Source organism: Physcomitrium patens, chromosome 23 (genome assembly GCF_059467195.1).
Source record: "Physcomitrium patens ecotype Gransden chromosome 23, ASM5946719v1, whole genome shotgun sequence".
NCBI lineage: Eukaryota > Viridiplantae > Streptophyta > Bryopsida > Funariales > Funariaceae > Physcomitrium > Physcomitrium patens.
In genome coordinates, this window is record NC_143432.1 from 5,407,726 (window position 1) to 5,426,258 (window position 18,533).

Here is an 18,533-nt window from a genome sequence, read left to right on the forward strand (position 1 = left end):
CATGATGCTGCGCTGGTGGACAACGTAGTCGGGTGGAGCGGCGCAGAGCGATAGTGTTGGATGGGGGGAGTGTAGCGCAGTCGGTGAGGATGGTGTAGATTTGGCCAAGGTTGTAGGAGCGGAGGGGATCTCCCCGGGTGTTGAGTTCTCAAGGAAACGGACATTCTTGGACGAGATGATTTGTTTCCTCTCTTTGTCATAACAACGAGAGGCCTTAGAATGCGGATTTGGGCTTAAACAGATGTAGGATTTAGAACAAAGGTCAAGTTTACTGATCGTGGGAGAAGTATCCGCGATAAAAACCATATATCCAAAAGTTCAAATTCTAGCGATGTTATGTTTTACTCCAGTAAAAATCGCAAACGGAGTTTGAGTAGGATGTTGCTTTGAGGGCCTGTAATTAAGGACGAGGCAGGCGGCTTAAACTGCCTCAACCCATAGTTAGCCGAAAAGATTTTGCTCTAAAAGTAGACAACAAGTGACGTCTTGGAGAGTTTGGTTGCGTCACTCAGCGACGCCGTTTTGATGTGGTGTACAAGGTTGGAAAAGATTGTGGCGAATACCGTGGTTATCACAATAAGTTTTGTAGTCGGAAGAGAGAAACTCGGTTCCGTTGTCGAAACACAGGATCTTTAACTGTCTCCCCGTTAGTCTCTTGACAAAGTGATGGAAGAGCCAAAACTTTGTAAAACATTCGCTCTTCTCAGAGAGAAAATATACAAATGTGTACTTCGAAAAATCATCAACAAATACAAGGAAATACCGGGCTCCTCCTAACAACGTTACTCGGAAGGGTCTCGTAATGTCTGTATGTATTAATTCAAGAATATGTGTTGAGTGTTGTGTGCGTGTCTTTGGGATCCGGGAGCGAGTCTGTTTTCCCTTAAAGCAAACTTCACAAGAAAGATCGATAATGGGAGTGTCGGGGAGGGCGAGAACAGACTGGTGCTGCACCATACGTCCCATGGTTTGATAGTGCGGATGACCGAGGCATTTATGCCAAAGGGTGGACACCAATTGTTTAGAGAGGATGCATGAGAGTGTTTTGGGTTTCAAAATGATGGTGATTACTTGTAATTCGTACACCCCATTGTAATTTTGTCGAAGTGCTTTGGCAATGATGATCATGGAGGTGTCTTGAATAATGCACGCATGATGCATGAACTCTAGTACAATGTCGCTTTCTGCAAGAAATCCAACGGAAAGAAGATTTTTTTTTGAATTCTAGGTGAGTATAAGACGTGAGTGATGGTGTGTACCTTGCCGGATGGAAGTTGAATTGCGACTTTGCCTGTACTACGTACGTTATAACTGGTTCCACTGGCCGATGTGCTTCGTGTGCCACTGTTGGGTTGTGGAGAAGAAAATACCGTTCTCTGGCCGGAGACGTGGTGTGAAGCTCTGGAATCCAGATACCAAGGTGCTGCAAGATCAATAGTCTCTATGAGATTGGTTTCGGCGAAGCAGGCGTCGAGCACCTGGGTAGCCAATAGTGTTGCGTCAAAATTATCGATGCCTTTCGGTTCTAGAGAGTCATGAGGTGGATCGCTCTCGAAGTATTTCTCGATGTTATTCACATGGCTCCCAAATGTGTTATTGCTGCGCTCCTACTGTAATCTGAGTTCTAGTGATTCTGATTGTTTCATCACAGTTTTGATACAGTGATGGAACAGTGATACACAGAAGACTAGAGGGAGCAATAGAGAAGTTCAATTAACAATGCTTCGATACAAGTGTTAAGTTGTACGAGAGTTCTGGTGACGACGAACAGACATGCTATCAATAGAAGCATGGAATAAATCCCTATCGAGAAACTACTGCTAACTTTTTGTGTCTCTGATGATGGAATTTTGGGTGAATCTCTTGTTCGTCTCTGTCGACCAAACTGTGCTAGAGTCAGGGTTGCAATGATTTGATTTGCTGTTACTAGAGCGATTAATGAGAAAGTTTCCGAATAGTATTTCGGTTAGAAGGTTCTGTCGTGCTAGACAGTAAATCGGAGCGCTTAGGCTTAGATCGTATTCCTCACTATCAAGTTCCTGGCTGAGGTGGATTCTTCGAGGGCGAGGAGTGTTGGTGCTACCGTTGAACGTCTGCCTAGCGTTGATGAGACGTCGGGGGATCAACCCCTCCACAACCTGACCAAGGATATCTTTATCGCGGTAAGTTTGTTTCATTCATGCAAAGGATGCTTGCTCTTTGAATCTATCTGAGAAAATTGATTGGCTGAGCATGATACTGACCTTCAGAGGCGTGGAATTAGTTTTCTTGAGCCGGTCAGTAGCACCTGGTTTCAGTTTGTCAATTTGGTTTTCAATTTTCTTTCTACCATTATTCTATTTTCAATTGACATTTCCACAGTTGAAGGAAGAAAACTGCATTTCAGTTCCTGATTCTTGAGTTTTGTGGCTATGGGAGGCTTCGCTGTTACTACAATCCAAATGGTTCTCGGAGATTCTTTTTCCAAGCGCTCCTTTCATGCCCCCTGTTCTACACTCAGTCTTCGAGAGAGGAAGAATGCCTCCGACGAGTAATTGAAAATATCCATTTAAAGCTCGATTCCAGTTACACAACAGGTGGTGACATAAGCTCGACTGACTCAGCAGCTTATGAAAATTATAACCGACGTTACCCTTGGTGCGCTGCTATTTGAGGGCTTGAATCTTCCAGTGGCAGCCCGAAATCTTGCAGAAACCAATACGGGGCGACGAGCCTCGCGCCTCAAGGTGTGCGTATCTCCGCTAGTGCTTTACACAGTGAACCTTCCTTAGTTGTTTGACTCAAGCATGCATGGAGCTTCCATTTCTCTCTAAGCGGAGTCCTTAAGAAATAAGGGTCTTTAAATTGTAATTTTGAAAACTTACGGAACAATTGTCAGATGCATGTCGTGTTGCGTTTTAAGCTGCAGAGTTCTCCCGACATCCAATCTGCGGGGGAAATGGCCAATCGCATCGGCACCAGCCATCACTAATTTCACTTCATCGTCCAGGTGAGTATTCCGATCACCCCTTGAATTCTGTGACCACAGCATTGTTCTTCACGACACGAAAGATCAAGCTTCTGGGTGTCAAGATGATGTTTACTGGAGCGACTTTTGACCAGATCCTTCACGATCCACTTCCTCTAAGTTCCTAACAAGAAATCATTTCACCACGAACGATTTCACGGAGTCAAGGTGCTTCACTTACGCGGTTGCGTGAGAGTCAACAAGACTACCTCTGGTTGGGGATCTGGAAGCTCGTGTTTCCTTCTTTGACAAGGATTTCACGGAGATTCTCAAGATGATCGACTCTGCGAAGAAGATGATTACCAAGGATCATAGAAAAGTTGAAAATTTTGCGTGACGGAAAACCGTCGATCAAAAAGAGAACCCATGCTTGCACATTGCGTTTGAATACACCCTGCATAATATGTTCCTCTTTCTCCCTGACAATCTCATCCAAATGCATTCTAAAGTTCTTTTCGTCACCCAACTGTTTCTGTTTGGCGCTTTTGTTCAGTTTTCTACAAGATGGTTCGATAATCACAGGCTTTGTGTTGGTGAGGTGAAATTAAGCCTCTCGAATGTTTCTCTTATGTGCATTTTTGACCGGCAGAAGGAGCACTCCAACAACGGCGTCGGCTAAAGCTGGATCGGTGGTCTGATGCCATGCCATGGTCTCAGACATTCCTCTACCTCTTCCCACTTGTTGGATATCGAACCACCATTTTGCATGCTGCTATGTGTCCGAAATTTGCCGAGCCACGATCTGGTATGCAGATTCTGTTTGAGGAATGACGGGCTAAATTATGCTGCCTCGTCCTTTGTGTCGGAAATCCAAGTGACTAATCAGATGAATAAGCACGCGAAGCTCATATTTATCCTTTCAACACGCCTCTCACCGAAAACGCAAAATACTACCGGGAATCTTCGAGCCTCCTCACAACCCGTAGTTATTATTTCTAGAGGAAACTCTCATCGAGGGGAATCTGTGTACCTCATGACAGCAATTCGTTAGGATGGCCGTCCGGATCTCTTCAATGACGTGCAGCATGGTTCGAGACATGGGCCAATAACTTGGATCCTTTTGGTAGAGCAGCATTGGGATTCCACTTTGCAGTCTACGCTTACAAAAATCCTACGCAATGTGCACCAGCAACTGAAACCAACGTCTCAGTTTGTCACGAAATCGACCACGCACTCTCTAAGATCAAGCCTGCATCGGACGCCTACATTCTGGAATCCCAATCGGTGCATCACATCCCAATGGAACTCGCCCTGGGAGCTCTACATGTATTTAACAAAATGGCAGCATTCAGAGTCTACATCAGAGTAGGATCCTAACCACCTGGGCCTTCATGTGAAACCTAGAGCTTCGATAGCAACTTTGCGCCTTGAAAAAATATTACAATCTCAAGCTAGATAGAATATTTTAACAAGACGAAATGAAGAGGATATTCGACTAAAAGTTTAACAATCTTCCATAATTACAAAGCTCTACTTGACTCTCAGCTTTGTTCTAGTTCCTGACGCGTCAAGATGGGTGTAGAGTCCAGTGAAAGACGTGCAGAGCGTGTGGGGAAGGAAATTCTTATGAGCTTGCATCTCACAGTTTGAGCTATGGTGGTGAGAGAACATCTTTACAAACTTCTCTTGAACTAGAACAAAGCTGTTTCTTCGTTTTCAGTTGCATCTGCTTGTGTTTGAATGATACCCTCTGTTGGGTCATCTACAATTGTAAGTAGTAATAAACTTCTTGAAAGTAACAGAAGTTTTCAAATCCGCATACGAAGCAGATCATTCAGATCTGCCAAACTTTCATAGTCACAATAGGATCATCTCTTGCTGGGTGAAATTCGATTTATTCCTCGCCTGTCACCTTGCGTATTACGATTGCGGTACGCTAATACTGTTGGTTAAACGCTGGTTCGGTCAGCAAGATCACCAAAATGCCTGCGACATTATTTGTTGGAGGATTACTTGCGAACACGCTGTGGTTCTCGGGTTGCTGCGCTTAAGATTATAATGTGCTTCAAAGTTGTGGCTCTCATTCAATGCCTGAGCAACTCTTCCCTCATCCTGCAACTGGCCCGTTTGCGGTCCGCAACAATCACGCGAGGAATCATTCGAAGCTTCAGCGCATTGTAACGGACACAGCCCCCAGATTTCATGCCTTGGTGCAAATCCGACGTTTCCTGGATTCCGCTCAGAATCCACCATCATATATCAGGAATTATCCTCACCCCTCATCGACAGAATCTCTTCCCACACCAACCACAAGCCTGCATTGAACTTATCGAGAACTTATCGAGTAAACTCCCGCCCCCTCAGTCAAACCCCACTCGACATGTCGAGATCAGCCAGAATATACACCGCCAGAGCGCTTCCAAACATTCCCGGTATCAGAGTGAAGCCACGTGATGCACTTCCCCCGACACCGCAACGATTCCCAGATCCTTCAAGCAAAGAAAGCATTATACCCTCCACTTCATTCCCCCCACCTGCGGATTTCGAGACCCACCACATTTTGAAATGGTCATACTCAGCGCGGGCGAGGGATAGAAACAGAGAACAAAGCGACCTACGCCAACGAGCCTTGAGAAGACCAGAAAAAAAAACTAAAACTAAAACTAAACTAAACTAAACTCCACGCCGAGACTGCAAATAATGCACTGATAAAGCATCATCCTGCAAGATAGAGCAGAAGCGAACTGAGCAAAAACGAGATAAGCGGGAATCCGTGCGAGTCGCGGTCGTACCAGCGGCGACCTCTGTCGTGGGCACTCATTGTCAGTGCTGAAGCCACGAGGAAGCCCGCGCGACGACGACGCTGATGCCTCACACAACGGAGAAACAAACGCAATATTTATTGTGTGATAAACAATATTTGCAATATTTGTGGGGGAATGTTAAATAGACCCATACTTTTACTAAATATATCCATTCTTGATGAAGAATATGGTAATCATGATGAATGTGGTTGGTTTTTATTGGTTGTGGATCCAATTGTGGAGAAATGAATTTAAAGGTTTATTTTTTTATTTTTATTTTTTTTTGTTCATGATGGTTAAGATGGGTGGGTCAATTTAGTAATAACTTGGGTCTATTTATTTTTTTGAATTGGTATATATATATATATATATATATAGAGAGAGAGAGAGAGAGAGAGAGAGATTTCTATTCTAGTAAGCATTAATATATATGTTTTTTTCTCAAGTTAAATCTAAATAAACTACTTTCTTATTATCTAATGATAGTAATGCATACTATGGATATATTGCAAATATTTTTTTATCACAAAATATTTAAATGTTAAATTTTAAGTTTGATGTTATTTATTTATTTTATTTATTTTTACATAAAAAAGGGAGAATGAGAGAAAGAAATAAATATTTGATGACCTATAGTTACAAAAAGATTATGATGGTTTATATTTATGTTCATCTTTTTTTTCTTTTTCTCTTTTTCAACAAATATTTATTAGGAATTAAAATATATTAAGTATAGATTCTAATATATATATATATATATATATGTATGATTATTATTTTAGCTTTTGCATGCATTTTATGGATTTAATAATGTATAATTAAACATTATGTTCTTTGGGTGGAAATATACCACATATAACATACATATCTAAATACATATTTAAATTAAGAAATATATTTTAATTATTACAATGATATTTATATTTTTTATGTTTATTTTAAAATTTTACTAAAAAAACATTGATTAAGTTTATTTCGCAAATCTGATAGTTTTGATATTGATTTCTTTTTTCTCAATCTATGATATATTTATTGATATTATTTATTGATTTAATTTCAAAGATAAATGACCTTAGAGCTTATTATGGTTATTTTATTATTGTGAAGTCTTACCATTTACTTCAATATGAAATATGATATTTATATATAAATACTATTTTTTACTATTTCAAAAAAATCATTAACAGAGCTAAAGTAAATATGCTTATTTAAAAATTAGCCCTTGTATTTTCTAGCAAAAAAACTTGAAAAGACTAGGTATAAAGTTGTATTAAATAAGTATTCAAAAATAATAAATCATTCAAATTTCCAAAAATTAACAATTTCTGCATCGAAATATAAGATTTTGTTAAATCCAATTATACAGTTAAAATACCAGATATGCAACATATGCAATTAAGAGTTGAATTTGTATGCTACACATTTTATTTAAAAAATCTACAAAAATATCATAGAACTGTATAATATTATGGTTTAGTATACATTAGATTCTATTTGATGTATTTATTTTTAATAATATAGATAATCTATAAGCTAGAAACTGAAAATGCATGAGAAAATATAATCATTGTTATTGTTTCACTTACATACACTACCTTGACATTTCGAATACTTCATCCATAAGTTTTGATAAGAAAGCTTTGACTATTTGTGCCTTAAAAATACATTTATAATTTTTGCAATCATCCTTGGTTGTGCATTGTATATTTATTTTTCAAAAATAAATGTATTATCAAATACAACAACACATCTTTTTATGTACAAAAAATAGTATATTTTTAAAATAAAATTCATACTTGTAGTTAATGTAAGCTCTAAATTATGGGTGCACATTGATATATATATATATATATATATATATATATACAACCCTTCATACTATTTTTGTGTTTTGGAAGATTTTGTGAATTTAATAATTTATATTATGTAATTAAAATTAAAAAATTATTTTATTTTCATTTAAAACAGGTTCTCACCTATTTATTTTAATACACAATGTTTATTTTTTAACCTAAGTTGTACCTTTAGGAATACAGTTAAGGTCCTGGTATTTAATTCTTTTATATGATTTTTGTCTTGATCTTTCTTTTTCTTATCATTCAAAAAGAAAGAAATATGTGCGCTTTAAGTAATGATTTTGTCTTGATCTTAAAATATGTATACACTATCATTTTTTCATTTTTTTCATATTTTTATGTTGGAGTTAAAATCTTGAAATATTTTAAATACTGTTACAACTGTGATGATTTAGGGTATATTTCACCGTTTTTTTTTTTCTATTTTTTAAAATTGTTTATTAGATTCGTAATAACTTAACTTGAAAGATTAAGTGGAGATTCTTATAAAATTATATCTTTGCAAGCTTATTTAAAATAACACAAAAAATGAGAAACGTAAAAGTAATGGAATTTGTTTTCTTAAAATAATCTATATATATATATATATATATATCCATTTACACTCTTTATAAAAAAATTAAAGAATCATTTTAGAAATTTAAAAACACCAATATTTAATGTAAATGAAATGAAGTAATATCAAATTCTGTTTCAATAAATTTTACTCTGTCGTGAAGAAATGAGAAAATAATCTGGTCTTATATGTCTCTCTCTTTATATTTCACTTTCACAGAAGTTGCCATTCAAAAAGTTAAAGTGATAGTAACTTGTCTACAAAGGGATGAGTTATCCTTGTGCAACAATTGAGCCAATGAATGATATTTATATTTATATAATGCCACTTTGTCACAGTGATAAAAGTGGTATGAGATTTGTTCCCATCAACAAGCAAAACTAATAGTGTAAAATTAAAATATGTATGAAAGGAGTTCATGATTCTATAATTAGAAAATATTGAATCGATATTTCTATATTTCTTTCAAGAGACTTGGCACGTTTGACCAAGCCCCATGCAAAATTGAATAGAACAAATATAATTTGCTCTACATAGCCCAACATTTCTTACAAGGGAACCATGAATTCTTGAACCCATTTTTTGCATTATTAATTTAATCTTTCTTACAGAAATTCCTTAGTGATTTTTCATGGTATTTCATTTATATGATCCAATGTTTGCAATTGTTTTTTTACTTATGAATTTGTATCAAGGAGTTGTTCTTCTGTGATTTATTTCTCTTTTACTTAGATTATCATGTGGTTTTTTTCTTACAGTTTAGTGGGTTTTCTTGTGATACAAGCTATCACGTACATATACCATATTAGATGTGTGGACATAAGTTTGAGAAATTTTGGTTTAACAGACATGCCAGATTTTATGTTTAACTGTGAAGTATTGTTCGACAAATCAATAAAGTGATTATTTTTGTCATTTCTTTAGTCACAGTTCAGAATATTATCAAATAGTTTTTAGAGCTGTTTTCTATATGTTTCTAGATTAAATCAAGAAAACATCCACTAGTTTCTGTATTTAGACATGTGCTCAATATTTAGAATCATGGATAAATATTTGGAAACGATTGCAAAATAGTATGTGGTAGCAGTAACGTGTAATCCAATAAATACATTTTTTTTTTTTGTTTTTTTTAATGTAAGGTGTAATTCCATAATTGGCATGGTTATAGTTAACTTGTTGAATTAAGTTTTCTGCTTGGAACTACTAGACATCTGGTTGTCAAGGTCATGTAATGGTTTAGTAATGAATACCAATTTATAAATTTGAAAAAAATAATATATGTATATATATATATATATATATATATATATCTATCTATATATATGAAAGAAATAATGATCAAATTACATATAATAGGATAAATAAATGAATATATTCGACATTCTCAATTCTCATTCTTGTATTGGTCCTCGTTTTTTAAAATGTTTTCGGCTCTACATTACCAATATTTTGTGCTACTACACATAGTTCATTTTAAGAATAATGCATCGCATACTTACTACGAAGAATAAGTAAACTGTGTTCCTCTCAGATCTTTTCCTTTTCCTCTTTCACTTTAAAGTAAAGAGAGCAGATGCTTGAGGCTTGGCATGCTTGCTTGAACGCTGCATTGAATATAAATATGAATATGGCGGCTAGGGAAGTTAATTCTGGATTTTGCAGAAGTTGAGTGGTATTTGGAGATGAGAGTGGAGTCGTCTCGGTAGTGCGAGAGAACGAGAAGTGCAACTTAAGCAGGCGTGGATTTACGCGACTCACAGCTTAACTTCCCGGAGCTTCACATCTGTTGGTTGCGCCGATGACCGGCTTGTCGTTGTGTCATCTCGGTATGGCAACTGCACTCTAGTTCCACTTTCTTTGCTCCGTCTATCGCGATCGTCTTTCATCTCCTGGCCTGCTTTTCCGTGGCAGTCCCGTGCGGGACTAGCACCTTCTTATCTCGTGACTGGCCACAAGTGCAGTTCTCGAGTCTGCGTTAGCGGTTTTGTCGCTGTTGATTGGAGAATACGTGAGAGTTGGTGGTTGTGTTAGGAAAGTCGCTCGCGGTGTGGAGAATGCGAGAGTGATTTCTTTCAATGCTTAGTACATTTTTGTTTCTGCATGTGATTGTATTGTACCGGCGTTCGATTCTTTCCAAGTAGATTATGTCCTGGCTCTTTTGGTTTTGCTACGTGCAGCCATAGCTTCTGCTGGTTCGGTTTTGAAGAGGGGACCGAGAGGAGGTGCTCAGGTTCTGGTAGTGTCGTAAAGGATTCGTACTCTCTTTTACTGCTGTGTCGATTATAATTATTCAGGATATATGTACATTGCAGATCACTCGCACCTTGTGAATATATTTACGGGAAAGATACTTCGCTGCTTCCGCTTCTGGCCCGAGGCTGTCCTCCTCAAGAACGAACATGGCTCCGTGTTTGTGTGCACCAACAAGTCATGAGGGCTCTTTCCGGTGCCGTCTGCATCGTGAAGTCATTCGAAGTGTAATAGGTGCAAGCAATCGAGGTAGTTGGAGTACCGTTCGTCAGGCATCCGCAGCAGTTCCTTGTTTGTGTGCACCGACAAGTCATCCCGGTTCTTTTCGTTGCCGTCTGCATCGAACCAAAGAACCGAGTTGGGGAGGACGTCCGCTTCTACCTTCAGCGCATGCTAAAGCCCTTAGAAGTTCGGAACTCCCTCCATCTAAGCCCAGCGACACTATTTCTGTGAAGAAAACCGCCTTCGCAAGAACGAATCGGTCAACAATATCAGAGTCTAAGCTTCGAAGCGAGCTAAACAAGGCAATGCCCGAAATAGTGGCGGCAGTTGACAAGCTAAGAATCACACCTGTCGAAATGTACGTCATAAGAAGAATGTAGGGATACCAACCGCAGTATAACTGTATTAATTATTACTTAGGTCCCTCTCCGGGGACAAGGCATTTTGTAACAATTTACCAACTTAAATAATCAAGTCTGTCACCTTGTCAGAACTTGGACGATGCATGCGTCTCTAATTACATTTCATACTAAATTAATTAGTATGATATGTAATTAACTTCTGCTTCTTCAAAAGCTTCGTTTCCACATGATTGTGATACATTCGTTGGTGGCGGAGGTAGTTGGTGTAAATTCGAGATCGGTCAGTGCCCAGTAGATTACTTCTAGAAAGCTGCTGCTGTAACCGCAGTTTCTGCTGTTGTTGTTTATCGGTCCTCCTTGGTTTTGCTTCGGCATACTGTTTTCATGCAGAAATTTAACTGCATTTACAAGATATTATATTGATAGTTCGGCTTATCTTTTCACTGCAGTTTGACCAAGAAAGGCAAGCTAATTGTTGCGCCAGTTCCTGGAACAGCCACGGTGAGGGCAGCTTCAAACAGTATTATCAGCCAGGAAAACGCTCTACTCAGTGATGCCGTTGCAGCCAAAGCCACTAAAGAGGTACGACGTTTACCAGAATTTATTCTCGTAGAACTAAAGTTATCTCGCCTCTACGCTCGCATTATCAGCCCCTCGTGGTTTTCGCTTGAACTTGTAATGACGAATGCCCTATCGCGGAGTTGTTTCATGTGAGAAATATTGTCTATTGCGCCGTTCTAATAACGGCCAAAAATCTGGAGTATTTCTGACCTCTATTTCGTGCTCTCAATTTGCAGATACTCATGCGTTCACAAAATAAGGGTGTAAAGAAGCCTCCTACTTGTAAGGAGCGGCGTTTGAGAGCGAAGAGCGGTACGTTTATGGACGGAACCAATATAGAACTAATTTTACTACTGGAGAACTGCTTATGGCCATGTATTTTGCGAAGCGTTGGTGCTCGGGACCGAAATTCGTCACAAATAAGTCTACTAATGTCGAACATACTTGCCATTAGAATTTGACGATTTTTGGCTTATTTGTATGTTTCTTGGTTTATCTATATTTTCATCGTTCCTGAGATACTGATAGGAACTACTTATTTATTTGTTTGTTTTAAAATTTAACTCAAAGAGTCGTGCATGTATTTTAAATTAAACAATGAACAATTCTGGTGTCCCAGAGCCACTTAAAGAGTTTTTGTCATAGCTATTTCGCACCAGATTTGATATGTTTTAAACGTCAGAGTATACCCTCACTCACTTCTACCTGTGAATTTGTCTTGGTAATTTCTTCAGATGTATTGGCAACAATTCTTACCTGACCACGGTGCCATGAGTTTCGGCAGCGCTTTGAATGCACTGTACAAAGTGTATACTATTTTAGAAGATCATTCTCATGTTCGCAGAGTATATATACTGCTGTTTTAATAGTTTATCGACCCTCGGATTGCTCGACAGAAACCTTAGAAAGTCAAGAATCAGCAATACTAACTCATTGCTTCCGGTAAATTAGGAAAATGAGACAGTTGCTGTCTTCGTAAAGCATAGGTGACTGTTTAGCTGTGTGCAGGAGTCGTGAAATATAAATATCTTGCACGGTCTTGTGCAAAACCTTCATGATAGCCAATTTCGACGTGTTGATCAGGCGACCTTGACACACAAAATTTAACGTCGGCATTCTCGTGGTCCTAAATCCTTGCTTCTGAGACTTTTATGTTTTTCACGCATTCGAGTGTGAGCCTTTCACATTCTATTTTGTATGCTGGAGAATATTGCTGATTGAACTTGTAACTGCATTGCATTGATCCAACAGATGGTTTGAAAGTTGGAGAAGAGAGAGAGAGAGAGAGAGCGAGAGCGATTAGAAGCAAGTAGAGGGTTGTTGCTCCAATTGCTATAGCTAGGTTGCTCAATGCTGATTGTTCAATTTGGAAGTCCCAACAATGGGGCACGTTTTGAAAGCAAATTTGGCCCATCATATTGTGAAATCATTGAAATTGTTTCTTCTAAGGTCAACGTGCTGATCCGCTCATATACATAGTTGTGGGATGTAGATGAAACCATTTGTACTTAAGTGATTAGCTTTTTAGATTAGCTTTCCTTAAGTGATTAGCTTTTTAGATTAGCTTTCCTTAAGTGATTAGCTTCTAGATTTGTTTTCCCATAGGATGTTTTATTCAAATATATGAGCAAAGACTTAAAAGATTAGAGCAGCAAATTCCTTTTATATTTGGAATGGTTTCCAATTTGAAAAAGTGTCATTACATGATTTATACTGTTCAGTGTAACAATATATTTTTAATTTTTACAACATGAATTTCATATATTTATTATAGACACAAATGCAATATTCTTGAGGCATTATTGCCTTTGTCTTGTACTATTGTTTCAATAAACTTTTTCATGTATTATATTTATGAATGTAATAATTTAATAGATTTTTGATATAGATTTTATTGATGGTATTAATTATTATTTTATAATAATATTAATATTGAATTTTAATATAAACTTGTATACAAATATATTTAAAATTATATATATTTAAAAATTATAAAGAAATTCTAAAATTATAATTTTATTTCAACATTTTGTAAAATATGTTTTCTAATCATTATAACAACCAAATATTTTTGCCAAACCTTTGAAGTAGAATAATCATTTTTAATAATGTACTAAGAAAATTTAACTTTTGATATTAAATTTAATAAATAAATTTTATTTTCTATAAATAATTATATATATATATATATATATATATATATATAATTTTCTTCAAAAATACCAAATTCTTCAATGCTAAGAAGTAAGTTTTTTTCAAGAATTTTCACAAATTGCTTAGTATCCACCCTCCCCTCAACCTCTACCACCCTTACTCCACTCCATCCCATACATCCCTATACTATTATATTTCTACTCCCATACATAACTGTTTCTTGTCAAGCGAGGATTGACCTTTTTGTTTTTACACCCACTTTTTGCCATCTAATCCAAATCTTTGATTTTTGTGTCATCTGACCCAATAATCCTCTTCTAATCCTCTACAATCCATTTCTTGTACTTCCAAGCAAAATCCAAACATTGTTTTTGATGGCATGTAGATAGTAGTGGCTTTTTCTTCTTCACCACAACTTTCATATTCCATTTCTTAAAAACCTTTTGAATGGTTTGACTTGACATAAGATTACAAATAATATTGTTAAGGTTTTTAGCAATCTCAATAGTATTTTCAGCCTTCTCAATGTTGATTTGGCAAATAATTGCCCTTTCATCTATTATAGTGAGCTTCTTTGGTCTACTTAATTTAAGGTTCTTCCTATTAAAAGTGATTTTTTTGCTAGCCTTAAAATAATAGCTTTATTGTAGCCAAGTTTAGAAGCAGTTTGGCTATAAGATTTTTGAGAATGAAGAAGAGTAGAGGTGATGTTATCTTGGAGAGAGCAAAGATTGGATCTCATAGTTGTTCAAGGAATTGTCAAGGATACAAGAATCTCACAAAGAAATATGTCAAGATTAAAGACAAAGAATGAGATTGATAGTAAAAGTGGTTCCAAAGACTCCTATTTGTACTAGAATGAAGGTTACATAAGTCTATGGTACTTTCTATGGAAGTTTTTAAAAGTCTAAAGAGGCTTATACAAGTCTATGGAACTTTCTAAAAGATTGTAGAAGATTCTATAAGTATCTAGAAGGTTTTAGAAATTTGCAGAAGATTTTAGAAGGTCTTAGAATGTAGTAGTTTGGAATATGTCTATGCTAGGAATTGTAATTAAAAATGGTGTTTTTATAGCTGCTAATAAGCATTAATGATGCCATTAGATTAGTAATAATAGAATGCTATAATGATGATAGAATGCTGTAATGTTGAATAATTGATAGAATCCAAAAATTAGACACCACACTCAAAAAATTATTTTAATTAGATTGGTCATAGCTCCACAATTACCTAATGGATTTTTTCAACCTAGGCTCATTTGATAGTTGTAAAGGAGTATTTTATTTGCTATAGAAACCACATATCATTATTCACTACAATTCATTTATAATGTACCATTCTTTCTGAAATATGTCAATATTAAAATAGTTTTTTGAGTCACTGTATACAAACATAATTTATAATGAATAACTCCTTTTTATTAATAAACTTAAGTTTTCTCAATATAGTTATTAGAATTTTTAGTATCCAAAGCTAGGCCATTAAGAATTTATCTTTTAATATAGATAATACCTATAATTCTCTTATTTAGACAACATTTAAATTTTTTTTGTATGAATAGTTGTAATCAATAAAAATATGAAATTAGTTGATTATAATAGCTATCAATTCTATTGAGCATTTATTTACCTATCTTATTTAAATTATTTTATATGTATTTTTTCTACTTTCTTAAGTTCAAGAACTTATTATTATATATTGAATAAATAAAACCATACAATTAAGACCAAGTCATTTAAGTATTAGTTCAAAAAAATCTATTGATATTTATTTATAGTTTAGAAATATTATTTAAATAGATTATTTTGAATTGTTTCATTATAAAAATTGTGTAAAAATTATTTAACATGCATTGATTAAAGATATAAACAGAATTTTTCTTAACAATAATCTATAATAAATCTAAATCAAAATCATTCATTAAAAGAATCTTAAAATTTTATTTATTAATTTTAAAAAATTCAAACATAAAAACATGTTGATCAAGAATTATTTACTTTAGATTATAGATAGGTATAAGAATAATTAAGGTAGAAAAATAAATTTTTAATTATTGCAAAAATGTAATAAGCAAAGATGTTTGGATTTGGTGTAGCTATGCTTACACGTGTGTCAAGGACAAGAACTCGATGAAAAAATAGTTCAGACAAGTAAGCCTTCACTCAAAGAAAAGTAACAAAATATGAATAATAAGTATGTATATTGAAAAGAGAAACTAGAATGGCTATTGCCAAAAGACAAGAAAACTAGAGACCCTTGAAACTAGACTAGAAGCAAGAAAGGAGTTGACAAGAGTGAAGAAGCCTTCACTCTTGTCTCTATATATACTATCTAACTAGGGGCTACGTGGCGACATTCTATAGGACCTCCAATATGTATTGACTTTATAGGATACATGCCTTGACTTACAAGGCAAGTTTTTCTACGTGTAGGCCACATAGTTAGCTTGATCTTCAAGCTAACAACATGTGTGGCACGTGGCCAACTTGTTGACTACGTTTCTAATCCAAAAAGTCAATTAAAGACACCTATGAAGTCAAAGCACCATCTAGGAAGTTTCTAGGAAGCTTTTATATTAAATATTATAGAATTAACTTACTTTTATCTACTTTTACTTACTTCTATCTATTTCTATATGTAATTATTAGCTTACATGATTATGGCCGTGACATTACCCCCCCTTCTAGAGACGAGTTCCACGAGGAGCGGTCATCATATGTTGAGGAAATCTATGATGCGACGAATTGTATTCACCACATACTCTGATCTCTGTTCTCTTCGAAGATGATTGATAGGGCCTCTCAACCATCGATAGTGTCCCATACCAGGGCGGGAAGACCACCCAGTTATTTGATCATTTTTGAGGCCTTCGTAACTTCCTTCGAATAGAATATTCGGAAGACCATCAGGAGTTGTTCCTACCTCTAGCAAAATCACCAAACATCAAGAGTCCCTTCCCAAATCGTGATACCAAACGCGTTGTATCTCACCATCTATTCGAGGAAGAACATGTCGTTCTTGAAGATCTTCATCTCGATTGCGTCGTCTCGAAGGTTGTGACAATCATAATGTCTCGTCCGGTAGGTCAACAAACGAAGGTTCTTGAGTTGAATCCGTTGGTTGTTGGCTCTCTATCTAATTTGCGTCACAAATGTAAAGAAGTTACAAACAAGGATAGAAAATTGAATGTTATCTTACCTCAATCTTGTCTCTTTTATAAGAGAGATTTTCATCTTGATTTTGATGGATGTTGTTGATGAAAAACTTTGACTTTAGTTGATGTATTTGCTAGATTCCTGGATGGCTCCCATGTGCGTTCACTAATATCATATCCGCGCCAATGAACAAGATATTCCAGCTTATTTCGACGCCGCCTTGAGTCTAATATCTCTTCCACCTCAAATTCTTCATTATTATCTACTTCTATAGGAGGCGGTGGCATTTGTCTTCTTCCTTGTATATCCACTGTCTTATATGGTTCAAGAAGAGACACGTGGAATACAGGATGGATCTTCATTGAGTCCGGTAGATGTAACCGATATGCAACTGGGTTGATCTGTTCAGAGACAGAAAAGGAGCCAAGCCTACGATAGTCCAACTTGTCACAAGGTCGAGTAGTCTTGATATTGCGACGAAGTAGCCATACCTTATCACCCACGTTGAGTTGTGGTTGCTTCTTACGATATAGATCTGCGTTTATCTTTTGTCGTTCTTGAGCTTCCTTCAATTGCGTCTTCATTATTGCATGTAACTCTGACAACCGATTTGCCATATCTTCTACTGCAGGATTATCAACTTTTGAAAAATCAAAAGTATCAAGTCGTGGATGATAGCCATAATTGGCAAAGAAAGGTGTTTGTTGCGTGGAAGAATGTACCGTATTATTATAAGCAAACTCTGCCAATGGCACAAGGGTTGTCCAATCATCTTGTTGGTAGTTGATAGTACACCTTAAATATTGCTCCAAGACTTGGTTTACGCGCTCTGTTTGTCCATCAATTTGAGGATGGAAAGCCGAAGATAGCTTTATGTCTACTTTTAAAATCTTGAAAAGGGTCCTCCAAAATCTTTACACAAATTGAGTTCCCCTATCTGATATGATATCTTTATGTAATCCATGATAGCGATAGATATTATCAATGAAAAGCTTAGCTGTTTCTTCACATGTGATAGATTTTGTACATGGCACAAAATATGCCATCTTGGTGAAACGATCTACTATCACAAATATAGAATCATAAGATTTTGAGCTAGGAAGATCTGTGATGAAATCTATAGAAACAGAAGACCATGGTTGTTCTGGTATAGGTAATGGCTGAAGAAGTCCGTAAAGTCGATGACGAGGAATTTTTGATCTTGAACAAATATCACATGATTGTACAAAGTCTTTGACTGACTTCCACATTTGTGGCCACCAAAAATCTCTTGATATGAGTTCCAAAGTCTTATTATATCCAAAGTGTCCTGCTGCTGGAAAGTCATGACGTGCTTGAAGAACACGTAAACGTGCTTCTCCTTCTGGAACATATAGGCGTCCTTCAAAATATAATAGATTATTCTTGAACTCGAACTTAGAAGGATCATGAGACTTGGAAGAATTATTCTCGATATCATAAACAAGAGGGTCTGAGGACATACTGGACTGGATTTGCTTGAGAAAAGTTGAATCAACAGTCAATGTTGATTTCATTGCTCGGAGATGAAATTGCTCCGGTTTCAAGAGGACCGTTCTTTGTTGCTCAAAAGCTGCATCTCCTTCTTTTGGTGCAAAATAAGAACGTCTAGATAGGGCATCGGACAAACCTTGTTGTTTTCCTGGCC

General features: G+C 36.2%; 1 protein-coding gene and 1 long non-coding RNA gene across 11 annotated transcripts; both read left to right on the plus strand.

Moving 5' to 3' along the window:
- Nucleotides 1–1,093: 1,093 nt before the first annotated feature.
- On the plus strand, nucleotides 1,094–4,666 carry LOC149986500 (uncharacterized). Of its 8 annotated transcripts, none has more exons than XR_016500324.1 (4): nucleotides 1,239–2,162; nucleotides 2,419–2,726; nucleotides 2,909–2,989; nucleotides 3,103–3,468. It is a non-coding gene; the product is annotated as an uncharacterized LOC149986500 (long non-coding RNA). The 8 variants fall into 8 exon arrangements; XR_016500322.1 differs by having other exon boundaries at nucleotides 1,267–2,162; nucleotides 2,879–2,989; XR_016500318.1 differs by lacking the exon at nucleotides 3,103–3,468 and adding an exon at nucleotides 3,597–4,666 and having other exon boundaries at nucleotides 1,094–2,728; nucleotides 2,879–2,989.
- Nucleotides 4,667–9,755: 5,089 nt separating this feature from the next.
- Nucleotides 9,756–12,689, plus strand: LOC112275745 (uncharacterized). 3 transcript variants are annotated; one of them, XM_024506362.3, is made up of 5 exons: nucleotides 9,756–9,989; nucleotides 10,476–11,011; nucleotides 11,447–11,579; nucleotides 11,795–11,870; nucleotides 12,293–12,689. In XM_024506362.3, exons 2-5 carry the CDS (start codon nucleotides 10,563–10,565, stop codon nucleotides 12,316–12,318), a joined length of 684 nt encoding a protein of 227 aa, XP_024362130.1. In that variant the 5' UTR covers nucleotides 9,756–9,989; nucleotides 10,476–10,562; the 3' UTR covers nucleotides 12,319–12,689. The 3 variants fall into 3 exon arrangements, with proteins under 3 accessions (XP_024362130.1, XP_024362133.1, XP_024362131.1); XM_024506365.3 differs by having other exon boundaries at nucleotides 9,766–9,989; nucleotides 10,476–10,969; XM_024506363.3 differs by having other exon boundaries at nucleotides 9,769–9,989; nucleotides 10,476–10,993.
- The last annotated feature ends 5,844 nt before the right edge of the window (nucleotides 12,690–18,533 follow it).